Below are 24,266 nucleotides of genomic sequence, written 5' to 3' on the forward strand. Positions count from 1 at the left end.
AGAATTTGTGGACTGTTTCGTTGACTAAACACCAAGACAAGTTGGAATAATTCACGTTAATTTTAAATGTTTAATTAAAAGATGACAATTTGTAAACTCCAGCTTTGTGCTCCTGATTTAGTGTGACTTTATATAAAATGTTATTACACATCATGCATGCCACAGCATTTTAGTTTTTTTTCTTTTTTCTTTTGGTGCAAATTAAGGTCTAATAATGTCTAAATTTATTTCAAATGATCACTTGTCCCCTATTACCCCCACCACACACACACACACACCCAAAGAGCTGTGAATAATGACAAAGGAGAATCTGAAGCGTGCGCGAGCGAGAGCGCGCACAGAGCGCCACGCTCCGGGCTGGAGTTTGCTCAGTAAGGAGAGGGATAAGTGGAGGTGGGAGAGGACAGAGGCGACAGTGCGCAGGAGGATTCAGACGGAGAGGAAAGTCTTGGAGAGAGCTTCGTCTCTGAGGTCCACTGCACCTGCTGCCGCGGAACCAGCATCCTGCTCCATGTCCGGCGGGTGAGTCCACATGCAGCATCCTTCCCATCTTCACACGGATACCATGTAGAACCAGCGCTTTAGGAAAGCTGATCTTTTCTAATTGGGCACATCGTTTTCTTACAAAATCGTCACCTGTCCACTTATTTTATTTAATTTTACGACCCAAAATTTTCCTCGCTTCGTCTTGATCTTAGAAAGGGGGGGAAAAAAACAACAGCTACAACCTATGCCTGATTGCTATTCCGAAATGATCAAATCGTATTGAACTTATGCGCACAGAGGAGGCAGTTGGACTCCGCGCCAGATGCGGAGACAAAAGGAGTAACCGAGTGAAAAACTGAGACAAAGAAGGTTAGAAATTATTTTAGCTCCAACACCGGCTGCGCCCACTTCCCTGTGGGGTCTGTCACTTTTATTTTAAAAGAAGAAATTCTATTCAACATATCTTTTTCTAACATAAAAAAATTTTCACATATGGCTTAAAACTTATTTTTTGTTGAATTAAAATCAATAAGATACTATTTTGCTTGACAGTATTTTAGCTCTGCGTTGAAAGACCTGATGTTTCTGGTTCCTTTTCCAGTCTCACGATGGACCACTCTCCCCTGCCTCGGTCCATGTGGACGGGTGACTGTAAATTCCTCCAGCATCCAACAGACCTCAACACCAGCGTGGTGGTGACGCGCAGCATCCCTGCGGGCACGTGCTTCGGTCCATGCTTGCTCCAAAACACTTTCTACGACACCATCGCCTTCATAGCTCAGAAGTGCTGCGACAAGACATCGAAATCCTACATGTTCAGGGTGAGTCATATAGGCTACTGCCCTGAGGTCAAAGGTCAGGAAACTATTGGTCGTGTATAGATTTTTTATAGAAAAGCAAATAAAAGTGTAGCCTGCACTGAAATACATAACAGAAGAATTTGTTAAAATAAAAATTTGATTTTCACGCTTTGAGGTCGACCCAGAGGCTTTGCGCAACTCGGCTCTGGTGCTGTCCTGGCTGCGGCTCGTGCAGGCTGCGCGCAACGGAGAGGAGCAGAACACCGAGGCCTTTCTGAAGGCGGGTCAGCTGTATGTGAGGACCACCCGGGACATCCGGCCGGAGGAAGAGCTGCTGGTGTGGTACGACCAGGAGCTGTCTCACCTGCTGGGCTTCACAGACACGACCAAAGGGCTACAAGGTGAGACGGAGCTTTTACCTAATTTAAATTCACCCTGACACAACTTAAATGCCAGAAGGACGTTAGAGAAACTAATGAAATCGTGCGTTTTTTCCCCTCCCTTGTAGAATTCAAATGTGGACGGTGCCACCAGGTGTTCAAAAATGAAAACCCCTTCGTGGCTCATTGCAGATTCCTGTGCGCTCAGGCGAAATGCGACACATGGAGCCGTGAGGTCCACGAGCACAAGCGCGTGGAAGTCAAGCGGCAACACCGAGTGACAGATTTCCACAACATCGCCAGGGATTTGGAGCACAAAATGTCTGGCACCGACGAGGACGCGGAGGGTTCACCCCGAAAGAGGAAAAGCGAGGAGACCCTGCTCCCCAAGTGGCGCAAAAGCGTCCTGCTGGAGAAAACCAACATTTCCAACGATGAAAATGTTACACAAGCCGTTAAGGGCCATGAGCAGGCGGCGGCAAACTCCTCCTCCTCTGGGAAACTGAAAGCTGACAGGGTCAAAGCGGTTCATGTGGGACGCAGAAGTGCTGATTTGGCTGAAGGTGGGGAAGTCGGGGGGACTTTTACACACGGCAGAGAGGAGGATACGCGGTTGGAGGCAGGGGAGGCGTCTGGTGTGCTTTCGAGCAGCAGCAGCAGCGCATTTTCTGTGGTTCTGTCAAGCAGCCAGGGCGAGCAGAAAAGCGCTTTTTGTAAACCGAGTAAAAGAACTGGCACAGTGGAGCCGCAGCCCCACCTCAGCAGCGCTCTGACAGCCCCCCCTAGCCGCGTGGATGAGATGGCTGATGGCTTCACCAGCAGGACTGTGCTGGGATACAACAATCTGATGGCGACCAGCATCCTGAGCGCTGACGTGCACGCGTTAGGCTCCTCGGTGCCATTAGGCAACGCTTTCCATTACGCACCAGAGCACTGGTCCAGGAACTTTGGCGCTCAGCTGCAAACCACATCTTCCCTCACCGTCCTTCCGCCGACTTTCACCTCGTTCGGCGTCTCGGTGCAGAACTGGTGCGCCAAATGCAACCTGTCCTTCCGCATGACCTCTGACCTGGTGTTCCACATGCGCTCCCACCACAAGAAGGAGTTCGCGGCGGAATCTCAGGTGAGGCGCAGGAGGGAGGAGAAGCTCACCTGCCCGATCTGCCACGAGTACTTCCGAGAGAGGCACCACCTGTCCAGACACATGACTTCTCATAACTAAAGGAGGGGCAAAGAGGAGCAACACGTTTATTTATTTTCCAAATGACGCCCGAATTTAATCTTAAGAGATTTTTAATGAATGTAGTTAAATAACCAACTTGTCAGCCATCACGGTTTGTCCACTAGATGACGGCAGAGGTTCGCCAAACCAGATCTCACTGCATTTTCTTTTCTTTCTTGTAGCCCTGTTATGTTAAGCAGAAGATTTTTTTTGTGCCTTATGGAACTCAGGAGGGGGAAAAAAAACAGAGAAATCTCTAGGATAGATCATGATTGTCAAAACATAACTTTGTTTTCCTCCTGTGTAAATTATTTCTCCTGCAAATCAGAGGTTTGTGCAGGAGGTGTGGATTGAGTCTGCTTGCACATTTGTTTAAAAATCAAAAGTTATGAAAGTGAAATAGTGTGTTGAGTATTTTGTCCCCATAGTCTGATACCAAGATCAGGAGGTTTTGTTCTTTCTTTTGAGTTCATTTACTGCCAAAAAAGTTCATTTTTAGAACAGAAAGAAAACACTTATGTGAATTTTTATTTTATAAGCCAATCTCACATTTAAGCAATTCTTTTCTTTCAACTTTCATGCAGATCATCTCCGTGGAAATCATTAGATGTAAGAATTTCAAGGCGATATTCATCATCTGAATGAACTCTTTAAATCTTACCAGCAAAATTCTCAGCCAAAATGAATTCACTCTGATTCATTCTGAAGGTTTTAACAGAGAAATTTGCATCATCCATAGCCTGAATTCTTGAACATTTTCCCCTTGAAACAATGATAAAAAGGCTGACTTTTTTTGCTTTCTGTTCAAATAGTTTAAAGAAATACCATCTAAACTTTTACACCAACATTTTAGCACAATTTATCCACAAATTCCAAACTGTCTTTATATAATTGCGCAAACTGTTTAGATTTTTGTTCTGAATTTCAAACAAATTAGTGTTTACTTTGACAGCTGCCTCATTTTCATATTTAAACATGAAATTTGGGAAAACCTGCAATGCTGTGTTCGACCAATCACAGTGTATGTTGTGACCTTTGTGGGAAAAACACACATTAGAGACATTGCATGTATAATTCATGAGGTGAGCCGATATTTCAGTGTGCTATATGAAAAAAAATCTACAAGCATAACTTACAAATTTGAAGCTGCAACTGAAAAAGTAAACCTTCACAGATATCAAAGTCCCTACAGCTTGGAGCCACTGTCCTGCATGGTTTAGATGTTGCAGCTTCAATCACACCTGATTCAAATGAATGAATGATTAGCAACTTTTGCAGAACCTGGTGGCCTGTTGAGGAGGTAATTAAACCATTTGAATCAGGTGTGTTGGAGCAGAAAAAACATCTGCATTTTGCAGGAAAGTTGCTTCTAGGAACTGGAGTTTAGTTGTTGTTTATCTACAGACCTGGATGGAATCCACAGAAGTTTAAATTTGTGATTTTTACATTCAGATTTATTAAATAAGGAGTTAAGTCTTGGGCAGCTTTTTACTGGTTCAGATTCAGCTGCAGACTGATGGGCATAAATAGTCTGTAAGGCAGGAAGAAGGTGTAAATATCATGGGAAAGACAAGCTGAGATTCTGTTTAATCAGTCTGTACTGAAAGCCCCCTTTCTTTCACACAAACACACACACACAGTTGATGTACACCTGTTTGACTAAGTTCATCCTCTTGGTCATTTTGTCAACATACTGAAATAATCAGTCAGTTGGAGCCATCTGTGGGTTGAGTCATGCTTTTCCTTGGAAATATGAGCTAGATCAGACGTAATCATGGATAATTATTATCAGTTGGAAATAATCACTTGCATGCTTTGTGACTGTGGCTGAATAAAAAACAACTGTAAAAATCTGTTAAAACACAAAACAGCAGCAATATAATTATTCTTCAGTCAGTTTAAAAATATTCTTACGATGTTCTTTTTGGCTGAAATGAAAGTAAACAAACAAACAAAAAAGAAATCACAGGACATTTTTTAAACACTTTCTCAAAGCAGAACATGATTTTTAAATAGAAGAACCACAGGCACTTATAAACGAATGCGTGATTAGAATTAATCTATTAAAGATATATTCTGATGAACAGAATTATTATCATTCTTACCTCAATAATCACGAGAGAAACAGAAAACAGAAAATCCTCTGTTCTCTAATAATGGCTACATTTCTCTCCTTTAATTGAACCATCATCATCATGTGGAAAAACAAATATTGTTCTTGGTTCCCCTGCTTGCCTCATTTCACGTTGGCTTTTAAACGTATTGGGCCATTAGCTCGAGCCAAGACTACCGTGGTTTTCTCGGCTTGAACAGACCATTGAAAAAACTCTCCTGTGAGTGTGATTGCAGTTGACACGGAGTTCACTTTCTAATGGCAGGTTGTGGGTTCAGACTTTAAAGGGGATCAGTTCGAAAATGAGAGAAAAATAAATAAATGTGGATGTTTTCATTACAGTTGAGGCAGCCTTCTTTGTAGCTGCGACGTAATGTAAACATGGTTTATAATAACTCAAATTGCAGTCATCATCGTAGTTTAAATGGATGGACTATAAATAGTGCATTCATAAAATGGCTGGCTTGTAGTTGAACATTTCCAATTGGATAAAACTAAATCATAAGTTCTGAATTCTTCTCACTTCTGATCAGTTCTTGGTTAAATTTGATGTTTTAAGAGATTATTTTCTCATCATTACCTGATACAGTAAAACATCTATATATTTTGTCAGTAAATACGTCTCATGAAGTCTCCTATGTGCTCTGGTTTTGCAGAGAACCCATGTAATTAAACTTATCATAAATGGTAAAAGATAATATTATTTCATTAGTATCAATCAAAATAGATCCATCTGGAATTCTTTAGCAAAAGCATTTTATTTCAAAGGTTAAACAGATTTCTACATTTTTGCAATTAAAGACAAATAAACTGTAATAGTGTGGAACACCAATTGAATTTAAATAACTTCATTAGTTAAACTGTGGTCACGGATGTTTTAGATAACAATTTAAGGACACAAGGTTTTGACGAGTAATTGGAGCAAAGGAGGAACTAACTGTTTATCAAAACAATAAATACTGAAACCCTTTTGTAAAAATATAAATAATTATCTGAAAATAATTCAGTCAGACTGAAAAGTAGATCATGATGAGCTCAAGTGGAAAAAAGGAGTTTCTTTAATATGCATCTAAACACAAAAAAGGTAAAAGAAAATGCAAATGTTGCAGGTCTATGGTCGTCAGGATCCACTTATGAATAAAGCAATTACAGATCCATAAATGAACTAATGAATATCTCAGTAAATATTCAGTGCTGCCTTTCCATCTGTTCCCTGCTTACTCATTATAACCCACAATACAGTTTTTCATCAGTAAATATCACGGAAGCACCTGTTGCATCTCCATTGCCTATTTGTCCGTAAAATGAAAAAAGAAACAGGAACCAGTCATTACCTCTGAGTTAAATGGCTTTTAGTTCATTCATTAACTCCAGCTGTCATTGAGCGAGAGCTGGGGTACATCCTTGTGGAGACTCCTTTGGTTAGTTTCCAATTCACCAATCAAACACACATGATTTTATTTTTTGTTTTTTTTTTTGTGGTGGGGTAGGGAATAGAAACCCAAAGTGGGACAAGGGGCAACAAGCTAATTCCACACAGAAAGACAGAAATACCTGCATGACATGGATTCTATCAACATGCACCCTGAATGAAAAGGAGTTCATTTGCTCCCCATCTGTTCCCTATCTTAGAGCTTCAATCTGCTGCCCCTAACCTGAGTAAAAGTATATTTAACAATGTACATGCACATGGAGGTTCAGCCTTTTGTTCCTTTCCCAAAGTAAAAATCTCCATCTTTGACACATATTTCTCTCCAGTTATGTCACACCTCAAAACACTTCATTGTTGCAAACAGATGTCTAACTCTGCGCCACCAAAGTAATGGATTTAATAATCGAATGGTTTTCTCCATCATTTCACTGTCAGTTTGACTCAGTGTTTAGGAAGTGTCACTTTCTTCAGACTGAGCATAAAAGCCAAAAAGCAGTGGAGTTAAAGAGGTTGAGATCATCTGTCTGTGCACATCTGTTGAAGGAGGCTATTGAGAGGAAAACCATGCACTGGAAAACACTTTTAAATGAGCAGAAAAGGGGAAGTCACCATGTTTTGAAGTTCAAGTGGCTGACATCCTGATTGGTGAATGCCTGCTTCTTCCATCAGCCATGAATCCACAGCCGCATCCGTCTCATTATTTGCTGGACAGCTGAGCCTTTGGTGTGGGCTAATAATGGGTTGAAGGGGCCTTTGAGGGGATCTATAACCATTTCTGGGTGGAACCTTCCTTCTTTTGTGCAATGTCGAAACAGTTGTACCCTTTTGGGATTGTTTTGACAGAAAATTGAAACCTAAATAATTTCCAAAAACCCCACAAAACAAAATGATATTGCTTAAAACATTAATGTTCAAACAAGAACTTTGGATTTAATTTCATTTTTATTCCAAGAGGCTAACTTTTCATAACTTAAACATTACACATGTACAAAACTGTCTCATCTAATATAGTCATACAAATTCTAGTTATAGTTATAATTTTCTTAAACCAAATTTCACATTCAAAATACAAAAATAGTTATGATTTTATTCTAACATTCTTAAAGGGATAAAAAAAAGAGTTGGTAACATTAATTTTAGGTGCTCTTTAAAATTTATCAGAAACCTTTTTATAAAATAAACATTAAGAATGTGCTGTTAATTTTACCTTTTGCAAATAAATGAACATTGCATGTGCAATGAAGAAGGTACAGTTGTAAACAGTATGCAAAAACCACAATTTTCTTTTTTTGTGTGTGCTGTTTTATGAGCTGCCCTCTAAAAAGGTTTGAATTTACAGTCTCTGTATTTAAAGATTGCAAATAAACATGATCTTACTCCAAGCTGTCTGAAAAACTTTATGTTAATAAAAGAATAACAGCTCCTAAATCTTTTTCCCAGCTAAGTATAGTTTCAAACAGCATAAAAACTACCGGACTTCTTTGACATGCCAACAAAGACAGCAGACAATTTATCTCTTAAGCCTGCCGCTGCAGGGAAATAGGGACAGAAGTGATTTCTCTTCAGCCCCATGTTCCTTAAGGAATACTTCTGGACAGAGTCACATTATTTCTCAGGATGAGGAAACCACTTAACAAACGTACATATCCATCTCACTGAAGTCCTGTTTTCAGTTTTTCCTACAAAATCCCGCTCTTTTTTTTCATTAGCACCTTCCTATCTGCAGGAGCAGGACTGGACGGACATGTTGGGATAAACCTTAAGCACTGGATTCCTGGATTCATCCTGGAAGAGCACGGCCAGAGGACTCATATTTTCTGGGACACAGCAGGGCTCAGGAATTCCAGGGATGATCCCGACGGCTCGCACGATGCTCTGGATGGTCGCATGGTTAGATGGCCTCACCACCTGGAGGAGATGTATGCAAATGAAATATATCGCTCGATGTTAGTGTACAGATGTTTAAAAATTCATAAAAACTAACTGAGACAATTAGCAGATGTTACATGTTTGTTCTCCTACCTGTGGCATGGGGAAACCACATGTCCCAGCACAGTAGTAGGCATCAAAGGCCTTGGGAGCTATGATCCACTCACTCCAGCCAATATCTGCAAAATCCACTCTAAGGTTCCTCCTGGAGCACCGTCTGTCATGGCTGTTCCCCCACTGTCGCCTCCTGGCCTTCCGCATTGTTTGTTCGTCAAAACTCAGAATGGGTGACTGAGTGTTAGTGCTCTCCTTGTGTTTCTTTCCTTCACTCCTTTGCTCATTTTTTCTCCTCTCACTGACAAAGAGCGCGTGACTATCTTTAGGGTTTTTAGCTGTTAGAGCATCGTTTTCGATCAGCCGTGGTGTTCTTTCTGCTTCGTTCAGAACTTGAGGTTGAGTCACAGCTTTGACTTCCTCGACACTCTTTCGCTTTTTTTCTTTCATTTCGGATTTAAATTTGGGTTTTAGTGCAAGGTACCAGCGGCTTTCCCACAGGTCATCCTTCCTATAGCCACTGGGCTTGTACTCAACCTCAGGCAGCTCATTGTTCTGAATGGGGTCAGAGAGCAGATTGGCTTCCCTTCTCACACGTCCTTTCAACTTTGCTGAGGAGTTAGGTCTGTGCAGGAGTTGTGCTCCCTCGTTGAAGGGGTCATATCTCTGAAGGCTTGCAGCCACACTGTTCGGCTCTGTTAAGGCTTGGTCATCAGCATACAGTAACAGGTAGGGCATGCTATCAGCAGAAAGAATCTCTTCTGCGTGTTTGTGGTGCTGCTGCCCTAAGTCCATTTCAACTGACACCAGCAGCTGACCCCTGTCTCGTGCTTCCTTAATGACCTGGGTCACATCTTTCATCTGCCACACCCCTCTCCTGTGGGGGTAGAAGGTCACATTGCCCAGAAGTGACCCCTCTGACCCAGATCTGACCTCTGCCCCAGAAGAGACGGAGCGAAGTAGCAAGCTGATAGACGGAGAAGGGTGCATGGCTGTGGAGCGACACGATGGGGTCTTGAAACGTTTACAGAACCACAGTTTTGGATGTGTGTGCTTATCAAGCAGGAAGTGGAATGTGGCAGAGAGGATGACCTCGGAGTCCTGTAAGGTTGTAAGGTTGAGTCGGTACACTGTCCTGTGGTCAGTAGAGTCTGAAAAGACAAACATTCATGCAATCAGTGTCGGTCAGACAGGTGAACAATAAAGTTATATTTTTAAAAGGCTCACATGGAAACAGTTTTGCATCTTTCTTCTGCTTCTGTGTTCTGATTTTGTCAGCAATAAATTAACCAAAATAAGTGATGATTATTTTGCTGTTATTTGGCTTTTGAGACTAAAATGTACAGACAGATACATTTGCATCCAGTGACAAACTGAACTTTGTTTGAACTCAGCTATTTGAGCTTTCGGTGACCCGCTTTTTACCAGCCATTTTAGATCAAACTTCTACAATAAAATGTCCAAAGAGGAAATTTGCCAAATTCAAAAGGTAATGTGTTTAGAAAGTGGTATTATATTGAGCCAAAAGCACTTATCTGTGATTAAACTTTCCTGAAAACTGGGACATTTAAATACTTTTCCTTGTGTTGCAGACTGAGCAGCGTCTTGGTAGGGTTTCAGAAGGTGCCCTTAAGAGGAACCAGACTCAGAATCTAGCTGGGGAGGTGGTGGCTGGCTGTGTGGGGGGAGTGAGCAAAAAGCTGCATATTCATGATTAACATGAACTTCAACAGCAGAGTTATTGTTCATTGTATGAGAGCTCAGCGGAAGTATAGACTGACTCAAGAGATATACATTACCTCAAATTCAGCCTGCATATGGAAATGTTTACCTCTTAAAGCTTCCCTTTGAGCTCAGACACAGAGACATAATCAACTGTTTCAACACAGTTGTGGAAAGTTTCTTACATCTCTCCTAGGATTACATCAACCCTCTGCCGTGAAAAGACGCACGTGTTACAGTATACTATCTGAGAACTCTGTAGGATATAAATGTCTGAGAGTTTTGTTAATAAAAGCAGCATCAGGCAGAGAGGAACGCGCTGCGCTTTAAGCCTCTCGGATCCAGGAGTCAGCCGTGCCCTTCAGGAACGAGCAGAACACTGAGATCATGCACGACCCAGGCTTTACTGTATTGTGTTTTACTGTGCGTGGCTCTCCAGGGAGTCACATGCATTCGTGCACGTCAAGTCTGAGGTAATTGATCAGACTCCGCGGGCAAGTGGCGCCGCTGCGTCCTAAAACCATTTCGGTGCATTCTCAGACTGATCCCGAACAATCCCACCTATTCGGAGTGTCAAGCCGAGCTGTGCCGCCCCGTCAGATGGTTGCACTTTTAATAACCATTCATGGAGAGAATATGGGAGGTGGGGTGGGGGCCATTTCTGACCGCGCATCTGTTTATTTTTGGCTCTACGCATTCGGGCGCTCTTACATAAAACGTCCGCGTAAATTCACACACCTTGACTGGCTTTGAAACTCCTGACAGTGTTTCCTTCTTTGAGGAGGTCCCCCCTGTTGTATTTCTCGTACAGTCTGTGCATATGCTGGTAGACCACGTCTTCATCCAGGTCACTTGGATCCGGCGAGGGTTGGAGGAAACTCCTGTCCACGGCAACCGACGCAGCGGCCGGGATGCAGCTCAAAACTGCCAGCAGGAACAGGTGTGAGGAAATCATGCTATCAGTAGAGTGCTGATGAATTCAACAGGAAAAAATTAAAAACAAAACAACAACAACAACAACAAAAAAAGGTCCAAACTATTCAAAGACAAGCCAAAAACAATCCACACACGGAAAGGCTCTGCGCAAATGGTGCACCTCTGCTCCCACTTCGTGCTTGGTGCGCGCTCTCCCTCCTCTCTGTCCGACTGTGGATGCTGAGTGGGTTGGTCCGGGCAACAGTTGGGGCTGCTACTTTCACACTTGTGTGACCGCCAGAGGCTTGAGGGGGTTATAGTGGAGGGGTGAGAGTCGCTGACGTACACTGCAGTTAGCCAACGAGGTCTCTGCAGAGCTCAGAGCTGAAGAGGAGGTCATGATGCTGACCTCCCTCTCTCTCTCTCTCTCTGATGCTGATGATTTTCATGAACATCATTATATATTTATTGGGTTGTTTTGGAGGCTGATTCAGTAGAGCAGCATAAAACAAGCACTTTTGCTTGGCATTGGTTAGACAAAACCTTTGTTAAAACTCAACAAACTTTTTGTGGGGTTTTACAGGCAAAGTAATTCTATCTCAAATTTTCCAGCCCACCACATTATTTCCAGTAACTGCTTTTGACATGCTCTCAGTCACACATAATTAGCATAGAAACACCTACAATAATAGTCTGACCAACCACCCAGGGGCTATTGTTAGACCAAGGCTACACATTTTGTACAGTGTGAGGTTGTCCCTGAAAGTCTGACACTCTTTGAGGAACTTGACTTTATTCATGGTAAACAGGACATGGGTAGCAAGCTTTTGTCTGTGGCATGTATGTATTTTTCTATATTTGTGTGCATGCAGTGTTTCTCCGGTGTCCGAGGCTCTGTGCCAACAATGCTTGTTTTGTGAAAGTGGTGGTCTCCAGCAGAGAGGCTGTAACTAGCTGGGCCTCTCGGGTCACTCTCTCTGCTGCTGCTACACACACTCCATCTGTGTGTACACTCACACTCATGCATGGACACATGCCTGCATGAACGCACAGAGAGAGCTACTTAGTAGCTTTCAGGCCCCCAAGGGCCCTGCAGAATACTCCTTTTCACCGTTTTCCACACCAGCGACAGGTCTTAAATCTGAACTACTTTCAAGATGTCTTTGAAAAACACTGTTGTTTGTGATGTGTGTACCGGTATGTGTGTGTACATACATGTTTTTGTGACAGGGAAGTAGCCGACTGAAGTGGCATGCTTTATAGTTTTGTCATAACACACAAACACATGAATGCTTTGCCGTTTTCCAAATGCTGTTGACTTATACTGTGATGAAAAACAAGCCATGATTAACAGCTGTGGTTATTTTTTTAATATAAGCTATTCTTTATTTCTACTTGGTTGAGTGTCATCTTTGAAAATTAAGTAAAAGCTCTAGTAATGATTTAGAATGACCACACAATAAATCAAGACTTGTGGCTGTCCAATATCGAAAAAAGATGTCATTGTTTTTCTGTAAGTTATTATGTTTAAGAACTAAAAAGTAGTTGCCCAACTATGAGCTTTTATTTTCTGCTTATAACAAGCCATAAAACATGAGACTGCCTTGTTGTTTTCTTCTGAAAAAGGATAAAAATGTAAAAGAACTCATAGGTCAATATTTTGAATAGATTTAACATGTGTGTAATGCAACATGTCAGAGAAAAGAACAGGGAGTTGAACTGATGTTTGAAATCAGAGTATCAGGATCAATATAAACAGTTCTGGAGAGGTGATTGCATTAAACAAATTCAAGCAAGAAGAAGACAAGTTATCATAAATAAAAAAGGCAAAGTGATCACAGTAATAATTGATTACTCTTCTGCATTATTATTGTCTCTGTGTCTGTTTTTTTGCAAATATTGTGCTAAGATTTGTTGTGGTAGTAGCTGCGAGTCATTCCTAACACATACTCTTGCACAAGATTTTTGTTTGAATTTTTGGCATGCAAGGCCAATGTGAATGTTTACTTTCTCTCTCCTTTAAGGGAGGCGATATGCATTCCTTTAAGAAACGCTGATGAATGAAGGAAAATCAGTCTTGAATCAGATAACTATAAAAGGATTCTGTACTTGGAAATACGCTCTATTGTCCGTAGGCGCTCTCCTCGGGGATTTAAATGGAAAAGCTCAACGACTTTTTGTTTTGAATCCAATTGGGTCCTTGATGACAGAAAAAGGACTTAAATCAGCTCTATCCAAGTCTAGCATTGCTCACCAAAAATGTTGTGTGTATTTTACTTCATAACTAAACAAAGAACTCTAAGCTGGGAGAGTTATTTGTACAATCATATTATGATATTACACGGTTTGGACAGTCTTGTAATCTGGGTCTCTCCTTGAGAGAGTAGCAACAACCCTTATATTTCCCAGTTCTCTTTATGGCAGAAATAAAACAAAACATTTCACTCTCAAACAGGCGTTGTTTTCACAGATGAGCATATTTTTATAACACTGGTAGACATTCTGACTCCAAGCAGGTTTCTCTGGGGCACTCTGGCCTTGACTAATCAAAACACTGATAATCATGATACTTCAGTTTCATTTGCAGTGTTCAGACCTCACAATGCTACTTTTTCTTATTTCAGGAATTTTTCTTGAAAAACAGGAGAGAGGGGTACACCCAGGACAAATCAGCAGTATGTTTCAGAAAATGACGTGAAGCTGATGATCAGATAAGTGTGAATTGCTGAACAACTTGCACATTTATATGAACTGACTTAAGGCTTCTGGGGTGGTTTATCAGTGAAAGGTGTGAGGGATTGATGCTACTCACTGATCTCTCCAGCAGCACTGAACTGTGAAGCCTGTTGTATCTGACTACTCAGGCTGTGTTACAGGGCCACACTGTGTTATAGTTTGTTCAACACGGAGGTCCCCTCGTAGGGCTGTCCAAACCAAACAGGAGATGTATTCTGCTCTCTGCGGGGGTGTGGAGGAGCACGAGGAATTAACACGCCTGTGTGTGGTGCAAGGGGTGATGGTTCTGGAAATGCTCCTAGGTTAACACCTTTGTAGTGTTGGGTGAGACTTTCTGGTTTTGGAGCGCAGCAGCAGGGGTCTGTTACATGTTTGTGTGTGGGCACCAGGAGTTTGGTATGGATCAGCTATTTCCTACTTATCCTCAAGTGACTGATGTGTTAACAACTTTTTGCAGTCAGACAAATGTTTGCATTTTAGATCATTTCTTGACATTTTTGAAACGTTTCAAGTTTGAGAAAGAAAGTAAATGGTCGTGTTTTCCCAAAAATATTTAACAATTGATTGATTCTGCTATAACCCTTGCAACATGCTTTGGTCAAGTGTTGGAACAGAACCTTAAATTTTGTATGTGGTGCTTCGCAAAATGATTTTGTTTTAAAATCTGACATCTCACACAAAGTGTTTATAGATCAGTGTCTGTGCATACCTAAATCATATTCTATCAAGAGTTTTGGAATTGTGTATATAAATTAATCTTTGGTGTTTAATTCTGTAATCATCAAAAAGAAACCTTTGTATTGCATTTATTGTACACACTAAAAACTGCTGTGTTATTTTAATAACTCAGTTGCAGGGATAAAGCTGTTGGGTGAAAAGTTGGGTTGGTTTGACTAAATTTTGGATAAAATCTTGTCCAAGCGGTCCGGTTCAGACCTGATTGGACCTCTTCTTTAAGATGTAATAAAGATGAGACGATAAATACAACTTGTAAGAATTTAATTTATCTGGTTGTTACTAATTTTAGTTTGCACAAGACCAATATTCAGGTTCCTAAAATAACATTAGTTTGTGCTAGCTAGCTGTTAGCACCAGCTATTCTGACATTTAGCTAAGAATATTTTGGCTTAGCAGTAAGAACTACTCGAAATACTAATTCTCTGCTGCCTGTTTCTGGTTTTGAGCCAAATTCAGACACAAGTAAGAGGAATGTTTGAGGACCAAGAATTCTACTACGTGAGAGTCCATTCTGCTTGTTATGAGTGTGAGAAAGAGCATGAATGTGTGTGTCTATGGAGACTGTAGTTATGCTTGGGGGTGTAACTCTGTGACCCATTCACATGGTTAATAAAACATTCATAGAAGCAGAGGAATGTTATGGTTTTTGTGTAAGTGTGTGTGAGCAGTTGTGTGTATTTGTGTGAGTGTGTTTGTGTGTCCTTGTGTCTGTGATGTTGAGCCCCCTACAGTGACCCCACTGAGTGCACCATTCTGTCCACAAACAAAAGGCCGGCTGTTCCCCCCTATTTCAGCTGTGGACTGCTCCAAAACCGACAACCGTTCGCCGTCGAGTTAACCAAATATTTCCCTTTCTGCTCTTAATTTGTCTCAACAAATGGTTTTGTGATTTTGGGCTTTTCTGTCTCCTCTGGCTCTTAAATTTTGATAAAATTTCTCTGAACTCACAGGTGGTCGTGCAATGAAAATTCAGAGAGCAAATTGTGACCTCTTGGTCGACCAGATGACAAAAACTGAAAGAAGGAGCTGGACTTTCTTATGCTTTCACCTCCTGTTACATTTTGACGTTTTGCATGAAACAAAACAAACCTACAGAACAGCAACTCACTGTGGGAATATTGTTTCATGTTTAATTGACTGCTTCAGATTCACTTTGGTTCATTTCTGTCCACACAGCCCGTGGCAAGGCACAGAAAGACATATTGTGTTTAAGATCTCACAGGCTGACTGTTTTCTCTGAGCATGGCTCAAACCACTTGACAGGCAGGCAGATTGGTCATGGGGAGGTAGGGNGTGGGGGGGGGGTAGAGATACAAATGTGTGTCTGTGTTTTAAATACTTGCAAACTGATCCTGACATGCTGTCTTTGTTTTTATATCTCAAAGGCCAATTTGAGTCTCTCACAAAAACATTATTATCTCATTAAATTCATCAACTAATAAAAATCTGTTCTTCTGAGTTTGCGGTTTATAACTTATATGGTAAAATTTGTCATATTTATTCATACAGTCCCCATTTAAACGTTTTTATACACACTGAAGAAAGTGTGTATTGAAGAAAGTACTGAGTACTGAGGCAAGTTGGTGTTAGGTGGGAATGCAGAATATTCTACGGAGAGTGTGATTTGAGCTGTGACTGGTGGTGTTGTTTACTCTGACACCCATGATGTTCATTACAGCCAACACTGTGTGCTGCTACTTCCTGAACACGTCCCCGTAGGTCTATGACCTTCACCTCTGCAGGCTTTCCTGAAACTCCACTGGGCTTTAGCCAGAAGGGAGGAAATTACACCAGGAGATTGATTGTCTAAATCCTTTAATTATTAGGATTTTTGCAACAAAGCCCGAGTGACTTTGCCTTTGCAAGATGATTGTGTCCAAAAACGACAGGAGGCGTTTGGCCTTTGTGACAGACGGCGCTCTGTTTATACAAATTTCACGTAAAATTTAGGATTTAGTTTCAGATATGGGAATTGTAGCAGGTTTCAAAATACTGAGAGAAAACAGAGATGTGACACTTTGGAATGAGTTTGTGTATTTTAACTGTAAGATAATTCAAAAGACACTTATTTGTCACTTCGTTCTCATTTGAACTTTATTTATTTTTTACACTGAGGTCTGAGCAGGAGGTGGTTTTGCTTTTATTGGATGTTGTGCACTTGTGCTGACTGATGTTTTACCAGAACGTGATATGCCCACACACATTCAGCACAGCGTCCTGCTGAGATTTACATGCGGTTTGTTTCTCTTAAAATAACTCTCGTTGAATTGCATAAAGCTTTCTAAAAATAAAAAGCCTATTATATTACCCCAGAGTGCCAACACTCTAAAAAAGCAAATATTTTATACATTTTGTGGATATGATGGCAGGGGCTGTCCATAAAGCTTGATGGATCTGTCAGATTGACCTATGCTCTAATTTGCTTCTGTCTCAGCCATTTAGTGAACCGAAGTCTGATATTTTTCACAATAAATTTACTCTCCTTCCAGAATAATAACTGTGATATATTTCCCAGTAGTGGGGGTTCAGGCCTCCCATTGCGCTTTGAGCTCTAATTGAATGTGACCGTTGCTTGGGTGATGTCATGTTAGCTGGTTTCAGGAAGTCAGAAGGCCAGTAGCAGTGAGTGACCGATTACTGAAAATCAAGTGAGCTCAAATTGGAAAGGAAAAAAATATGTTTTCTTTTTTATTTCCAAGTCATGTTGAATCAGTTTGATATTTCATAAAGTTGGCAAATGTTGACAGAAGGAGAAACGACTTTATTCGGTGGGATTTATTGTCTCTGGTGGGGTTACATGTGGGGCAGCCGACAGATTAAGCATACAGTGTGTCAGTCTTCACAAGTCAGCTGTGAGGTCAAGGCCAGAGCAGCAGTGGGCACAGGAAAACAAATTTAATTAAAATGAATAAAGTTATTCTTTATTAGATTAGAAGACAAAGGAAAGTATTTACTTTTTGTTAAAACAGGAAAGTGAAACTTCATTTACTTATCATAGTTTCTCTGGCAAATATTTTTATTTTATTTTTGACTTTTCTAAGCAGTTTTTTTATCATGGGTGTTTTGGTTTTGTTCTGTTTATTCTCATACAGAAACATAAATCAGGTTGTCTTTGCTTAAAGGTCAGCTTTTAGTTAATGAGCTTGAGATAACTGATATGCCTTTCTCTTTGGTGTATGCTGTAGAAATGCACAAGAAGCAGTACAGTCCATTTTGTGGTTGTGACTTAATGGCTGAATGCATCCTATATAACTAAATACAGCAATCAGTGGGAAATAAAAATGCAATCTCTAAGAATAAAGTAGAAGTTCTATTGAGTTCTATTGAATTATTGCAAAATTCAAGTTAGTTTCAAGTTTTTTAATAAAAATATTCAACTGATAGATTCTCAAAATAAGATTGTGAATGTTGCCCCACAGAAAATTATACCCTTTAAGCCTATCCATTATTGTCCTATTTAATTAGGCACACAAAAAATACTATCCAACAGATATCAGTGGACTTGTTGTTGCTTTGTCTGAATGAAGAAAATATAATAACTGTTCTGATTAGTTTTGGGTTCTGATTATTGAGGTAAATACAGTGCAGCAAAACTAAAAGATTTTGCAAAGAAATATTCCTTTTTTGCATTTTTTTGGATGATTTTGGTTAGCAAAGTAAAATGAGCTTCACATTTCTGTATAAAGATTATTTCTTTGAAACAAGACTCACCAAGTTTCAAAGTACTTGATTATTACTTGATACAAAAAAAAACTTATTAATGTAATCATATAACTTAAACTGTCAGGTAAATAAAGTAAACATGCACATGTGACTTCTGGATGTAGTATGAGCAGTTTAAAGGTGAAATGAAGCATGAAGCAAATTGTGTTTTTTCTCCTCTAAAACAAACCACTGGCTGCTGGAGTTTCAGACGCTTGATGACTTAAAATGTACAATCTCGAATATCATGTGACCCTATTTTTAACCGTTCATCGCAGCCTGTATCATTTCATCATAAATGGTCACAGTCTGTATTATCACAAGCCCAAAATATAAATAATATTTATGAGTGTTTTCAAATATGGTAGACACTACATCAGGAATATGTGTAAAGTGAAACCTCAGTCCTGGTTCAGACATTCTGAATCACAAGGCATTTTTCTGAAATAAATTGACTTCTCCTCCTGACACAGTGGGAGCAGCAGGGGACTGGTGTCAAATGTTTTACCGTATGTGCACACTTTGAATGTGAGCATGTAAGTATATTTCTCTGTGCACAAATATTGCTCTTGTGACCAACTCCAAGGGCTTCGCCATGGAGCATGAGGTCTTCACATTATATGTAATATTTAACCTCTCATTTCACCACAAACTGACTTCACAATCCTCCTATTCAAACTGAAGGAATCTAAATCATTGAAGTTTGGAAAAGTAGTTCTTATCAGACTTTGTGAACTCCAGCTGAAAGTGTATAATTCTGAACAAGAGTGACATGTCTGCACATTTCACCTTTTGTACTTTTGAACCTTTTAAAATGAGACATAGACATATATTAGATATAAACAGGAGATCTCTGATGTCATGTTTGGCTGCCAAAAAAAAGGAAAAAAAAAAAAATCAAACCATTCTATACAGTACAGTAATCCAAACGGAATGGGAAATAAGCCATTTTTTTAAGTGAATCTCTATGTTTCACTCTTACATGCAATAGGTGTTAATGTATGTTGTCATCATTTGAGTTTTGCCCTGGAAAACCCATTAAATATCACTTAAATCATAAGGAAATGACTAAATGTAAGTGTCAGCAGTAGCTATGATCTCACCATCAGAGGTGTGTGGCCACATTGGGGAGATAAAGCTGTAAGGGGAGCATAAATTGGTTGGTGACAGTGTGAGGGGTGAGACATGTGGCACACACCAGAGTATGTCTGCTAACACCCAGGCGCCCGCTGCACCAAACAGAGCTGATTGTTCCTCAGCCATGGGCCTTTCCATTCAGCTCTTCTCTGGTCCATCGCTGACCCAAAGAGGACTCCCCTACCCAAGGGTGACTAATGCTAAATGACAGGCAGACAGTGATCAAAGCTGCTCCTGGAAGCCCTCCTGTCACAGTCAGGAGAGGCAGAGGGGAGATGATAAGTGAAGAGACGGGAGCAGTATGCCTGGTCTGGAGCTGAGCCAAGGTTCAGGGATCAGACTGCATCACTGGACTCTATTAGCTTCATCAGGGACAATACACTCTCCACAGTGGACCTCCACCAATGCCAGATTATCTCATCTCTCCTTTTAGCTCAGAAGTTCAGTGCCACAACACGCTGGAGGTCTGGAGCCATGCAGGACAAAAATATCTAAATAATGCTGGAGGTGGAGAAGCTTTGTCTACTATTATCTGCTTATTTTGGACCAACAGAGAGAGAAAGAGAAAAACATACTTCTCTGGAGTGTTCATCATAGTTGTCATACCTAAAAAAAACCTCATTCTATGTACAGCTATTTTTCTTGACAAAAACATAACCATTTGGAATAAAATCACAAGTTATCTTTGAAAGCGTAAAATCTGAAGTGTTTGCGTTAGTTTGAAGCTTCTTGATTACAGCAGCTGTGAAGCCTAATGAACCATGCAGCATGGCAGGGCGAAGGTATTCAGCTTATGAGGACAATTATTATTTTTTATATATTCACTGTGTATATGAACATGTTCTGCTTCAAATCCACTGACATGCACACAGGAACATAAGTTAAAGCAGAAGTTAAAGCTGAAATAGGCTGTCAGCAGAATAATTTATGTCCATGTAAACAAATGGGACATTTGTCCAAAATACATCTGGTTTATGTAATTCTATGTTCAATTATTCATGATTTTTCATTGTTCTTGTAATTAGTTATTTGATGCTGAATAAACATCATATTTGTGTGTGGGAAAGTAGGCACCACATGCTCATAAACCAGATATTGTGGCTTCAATTTTGAACAACAAAAGGAGACAAAGCTGCTTTGTCTTTTTATTTTATCCTAATCCAAGTACCTTTATATATCATTCACATCAATGGTAGTTTGGAAGCAATGTATGAACTTATGTTTGTAAAGTTTGACATATCAAGTTGTAGCATGAGGCTTTTCACCTATGAAACAAAGAGAACACCAAACATGACCCCAAGCTGCTCCACTTTGTATTTCATTTGTCCACTTGATGAAAGATTTAATGACAAACTCTTCATATTCAAGTAGAAAACATGATTAATCTGCTTGGTAACAAGTTTCTGGTCACATTTATTTTTTTTGCAAGGCTATCTAATTTGTTGATTTGATAAAGGATGATTCTATCATAAACTAAAAATGAACTTCTGAACTCTACTGAGAACCAAAGTAATTTCACAGTTGTATGAAGGAAATCACAGCTTTTTGTGCTCCCAGACTGAAAGGTAAAATCCAGATGCAAAGAAATTGCTCTGAGGGGGTTTAGAACCTTAAGAAGCACATTTTATCTTGTGCTGACTCTACTTTGATGCTCGCCTGTAGTTTCCACTACAAGGGTGAGGTTAGGATATAGGAAGTGCTTTGTGACCTCTCTGGTCGGCCCCTCAAGGCAGCTTTTTACACCGGGCAGCATCCAGAGCCGCAGCTCAGTAGCATTAATCGTTTGTATGAGCTCTGCTTTCAAAAAGGCCATGATGTGATGGATGAATGAACGGCACACTGAGGCACTCTGGGCAAGATTGTGTTTCTCTTCAGTCATCACATTGCCAACACAAACCTGGAGAGGAAAAGACAAATAGGAGAAAGGCCAGCACTTTTCTCAAAGAGAGGGATTATGGTTAGTAGCAGCTGGTTGAGAGAATCAGACATGCTACAGTCAACAAGATAACACGTGGTTTTTCTCAGTGTATGCACAAAAATATGATAAATGTGTTATTTTAGCTTATAAGCATTAAATAAAACCATCCTTTGCATGAGTGCAGTTGTGGTTGCTGCTATCCTTCCAGTCAAAAGGTACAAACACTTTTATATTGCTCATCATATTAAGGAACATCATTTGAACTGTTGATATTTATGTCATTATTTTCTTTCTCTGGGAAGTCACAGAGCAATGATTTAATACAGGACTTGATTTGGATACCTTCATGCACGTTCCCATAAGTTCTAAAATGCAAATGACAGACCCGGAGGACTGGTGTGGTGCCTGAAGGTCTGAGCGCAGTTTTGATGGGGTGAAATTCAAAAGAATAATCATAGATTGGGGAAAAGAAAACTGAAACCGTAGCCAAGCTGCGTCCTCTCTCTCTGAAGTGCTTCCCTATGCTTCCTGAGTCAAAAGGCCCCAGTTCTTTGTTCAGCCAGTTGAGCGTGTCCTCTGGATTCATATCGGTCCTTCTTATCCATCCGAATCAACCTCAGTAAGTCAGCCTCTCCCCATTTCACTGAAATAGTTTCGGTGAAGCGCAAAAGAGTGACTTAATTTCAACCTCTATTTGCAACAACAAACCACTGTTATTGTGGCTTCCTGGCTTGTTCCTAAAATAGCACTGATATACTAAATGCCCACTTTAATAGTAGACATTAGCCGGCCTTTGAAAATGAACATATTGTGTTGTTCTGTAATTTGGGCAACCACAACAAACAGCTTATGCAGAATACAGGGGGTCCATCCCAGTGACATGGCTCCAAATGTCTGTTTATGATATAAAAAAGCAAAAAAGGAACACTTGTTTCCACTTTTTCTTTTAAATTTTTTTAAACATTTGAACTCACAAGTTGAGAAACAACATACTTTCTAGCACTACAAATTTCTTTTAGTTTTAAATGTTTGGGTAAAACCATTTTGTTATAACATGCAAGTGTAACCAAAGATAAAGTTTAATTACATGAAGAAAATGAACTATTGACTTAAATGTTTGAAAGCTGCTATGTAAAAATGACTTAAATTCTGAAGAGATTGTTGTTTTTTACCAACACTAATTTTGGTTTCCAATTATTATAATTATGAATAATTTAGGAAAAATAGTCAGATTATTCAGTGACTTCTCCATAATCAGTGTCAAATGTGTTTCAGCGGAGTTTGGTGAAAAGCCAGAGGACCAGCAGTTTTTGTGGCTCTGAAAGAAGTCATTTGATTGTTTTTGGACACTGAATCATCAAAAATATGTCTCTTGCTGTCATTTGAGCCAAAACCACATATCAAGCAGCTCTCAATCTCTGCAGCATCACATCCTTATTGTAGATAATCAGAGGGGCGTGTGATGAGCTCCACGGCATCTTTTTTTCTGAAACCTGGCTGCTGCACGATCCCTGGGAGGAAGGAAATGGGACTTTAATGGAGATGACAGCTGACAGATGCATTGCTCTTGTGGCCACTGATGCCTTTTGAGGATTTTGGACTGGACTGGAGGTTGATGCTCATCAACCAGTTGTCATGGCTTCCTTTGCAGAATACAGCTGAGCCAGGTCCTCAGGGAGTGTAGCACCCAGTTATGTGGTCTTGAGAAAACGAGAAACTGTGTCCTTCGTTTTCACACTACAGTCATAACATCTTGTAAAGGCTTTTTTTTTTGGAAGGGTGGGTCATTGGGACCATTCAAGTTCCCATGAGAATGGTTGAATTGCCCACTGCTCCAGAAAGGTGATGTAGTTCATCCGTTTTGTTTTTCGTGCTTCACTTAAGTCTCACATGACATGACCCACAGTTAATTTGGATTCCTAAAACCCCAAAGACAACACTCTATTCCAGTCTTTGTGTTTTATGTTCTTTTTTGTCTGCTGTGAGGAGTTTTATCAGCCTTTACTCGCCTGCTGGGGAGGTAAAAAACAAAACAAAAAACCTGCAGTGTTGAGTCTAATGAGTGCAGCTTGTTGATTTATTCTACCCTGAGATTCAAGTGCTTCACATCTCTCTTCAAGCTGGTGTGTTTAATTCTTTTTCTTCTAGTTAGGTCAGCGGTGCAGGCTGGGGAGGATAAAGGCAGCACGTCCATTTTCTACTACACTCATACACACTTTGCCCACTCTCACCAGCTGGCAGCCTCAGATTGTGGAAGAAGAGGGCTTTGTGATAGGAGACAGCCTGCTGAGCACACTAAAACACACCCACAGTGCTTCAGGGGAGAGGAGCTGGGAAAAGAGAGGCCTCGGAGAACACAGAGGTTCTCAAGACAGCAATCAGTGACCTGGTCTGGTGCTAATGCTTTGCATTATTGTCCCAACATGATTACAACACTCAAGTAAAAGGCTACTGTAAAAAGAAATAAAAAGTAGAGTAAGTGCAGTGGAGTAGGGGAGAAACTGGCTGCAGCAGTTTGTCCTCTTTGAAGAGGATAAGGATAAAGAAAAAGGCAACATACTGGGATTTTGACAGACATATGTCATGTGTGGGTCATCTTAGCATCTAAAAGAAAGATAAATAAACTCAGTCTCTGAGCCAAATGTACAAATGGATTTCAACAATACATTATTCAAAGATAAAAGAGCTCATAATGTGTCAGAGGAAAAAGAATAATAAACTCTTTGCTGAAAGAGGCCTGAGCTGTATGAAGAAAAGCTTGTATAATACCATGAATGTGTGTGTGTGTGTATGGGGGGGTTCAAAGAGAATGTGATTGATGAGGCCATCATCTGTGGTGGTATTGTGGTATCATTGTAACAGTGTAATGTGGTAGAAACTTGAACTGGGAGGTAATCGCTGTCAGATGTGACATCATCCTGTTGTGATTCTGAGGTTTTTCTGTTTGTGTTTTGAGTTTTTTGTGTTTTTTAGTCATACCTT

At 40.4% G+C, this 24,266-nt stretch overlaps 2 protein-coding genes across 3 annotated transcripts; one reads left to right on the plus strand and one right to left on the minus strand.

The window, feature by feature from the left end:
- The first annotated feature begins 224 nt into the window (after window positions 1-224).
- prdm8 (PR domain containing 8) lies at window positions 225-3,273 on the plus strand. The gene is made up of 4 exons (XM_017412889.3): window positions 225-522; window positions 1,088-1,307; window positions 1,462-1,687; window positions 1,795-3,273. Exons 1-4 carry the CDS (start codon window positions 296-298, stop codon window positions 2,886-2,888), a joined length of 1,767 nt encoding a protein of 588 aa, XP_017268378.2. The 5' UTR covers window positions 225-295; the 3' UTR covers window positions 2,889-3,273.
- Window positions 3,274-6,397: 3,124 nt separating this feature from the next.
- gdf10a (growth differentiation factor 10a) lies at window positions 6,398-11,384 on the minus strand. Of its 2 annotated transcripts, none has more exons than XM_017412739.3 (4): window positions 11,235-11,384; window positions 10,877-11,108; window positions 8,456-9,567; window positions 6,398-8,341 (listed from the first exon to the last, which is right to left on the minus strand). In XM_017412739.3, exons 2-4 carry the CDS (start codon window positions 11,091-11,093, stop codon window positions 8,150-8,152), a joined length of 1,521 nt encoding a protein of 506 aa, XP_017268228.1. In that variant the 5' UTR covers window positions 11,094-11,108; window positions 11,235-11,384; the 3' UTR covers window positions 6,398-8,149. The 2 variants fall into 2 exon arrangements, with proteins under 2 accessions (XP_017268228.1, XP_017268227.1); XM_017412738.3 differs by having other exon boundaries at window positions 11,209-11,365.
- Between the last annotated feature and the right edge of the window lie 12,882 nt (window positions 11,385-24,266).

The sequence above is a fragment of the Kryptolebias marmoratus genome, linkage group LG22 (assembly GCF_001649575.2).
Source record: "Kryptolebias marmoratus isolate JLee-2015 linkage group LG22, ASM164957v2, whole genome shotgun sequence".
NCBI classification, from domain to species: domain Eukaryota; kingdom Metazoa; phylum Chordata; class Actinopteri; order Cyprinodontiformes; family Rivulidae; genus Kryptolebias; species Kryptolebias marmoratus.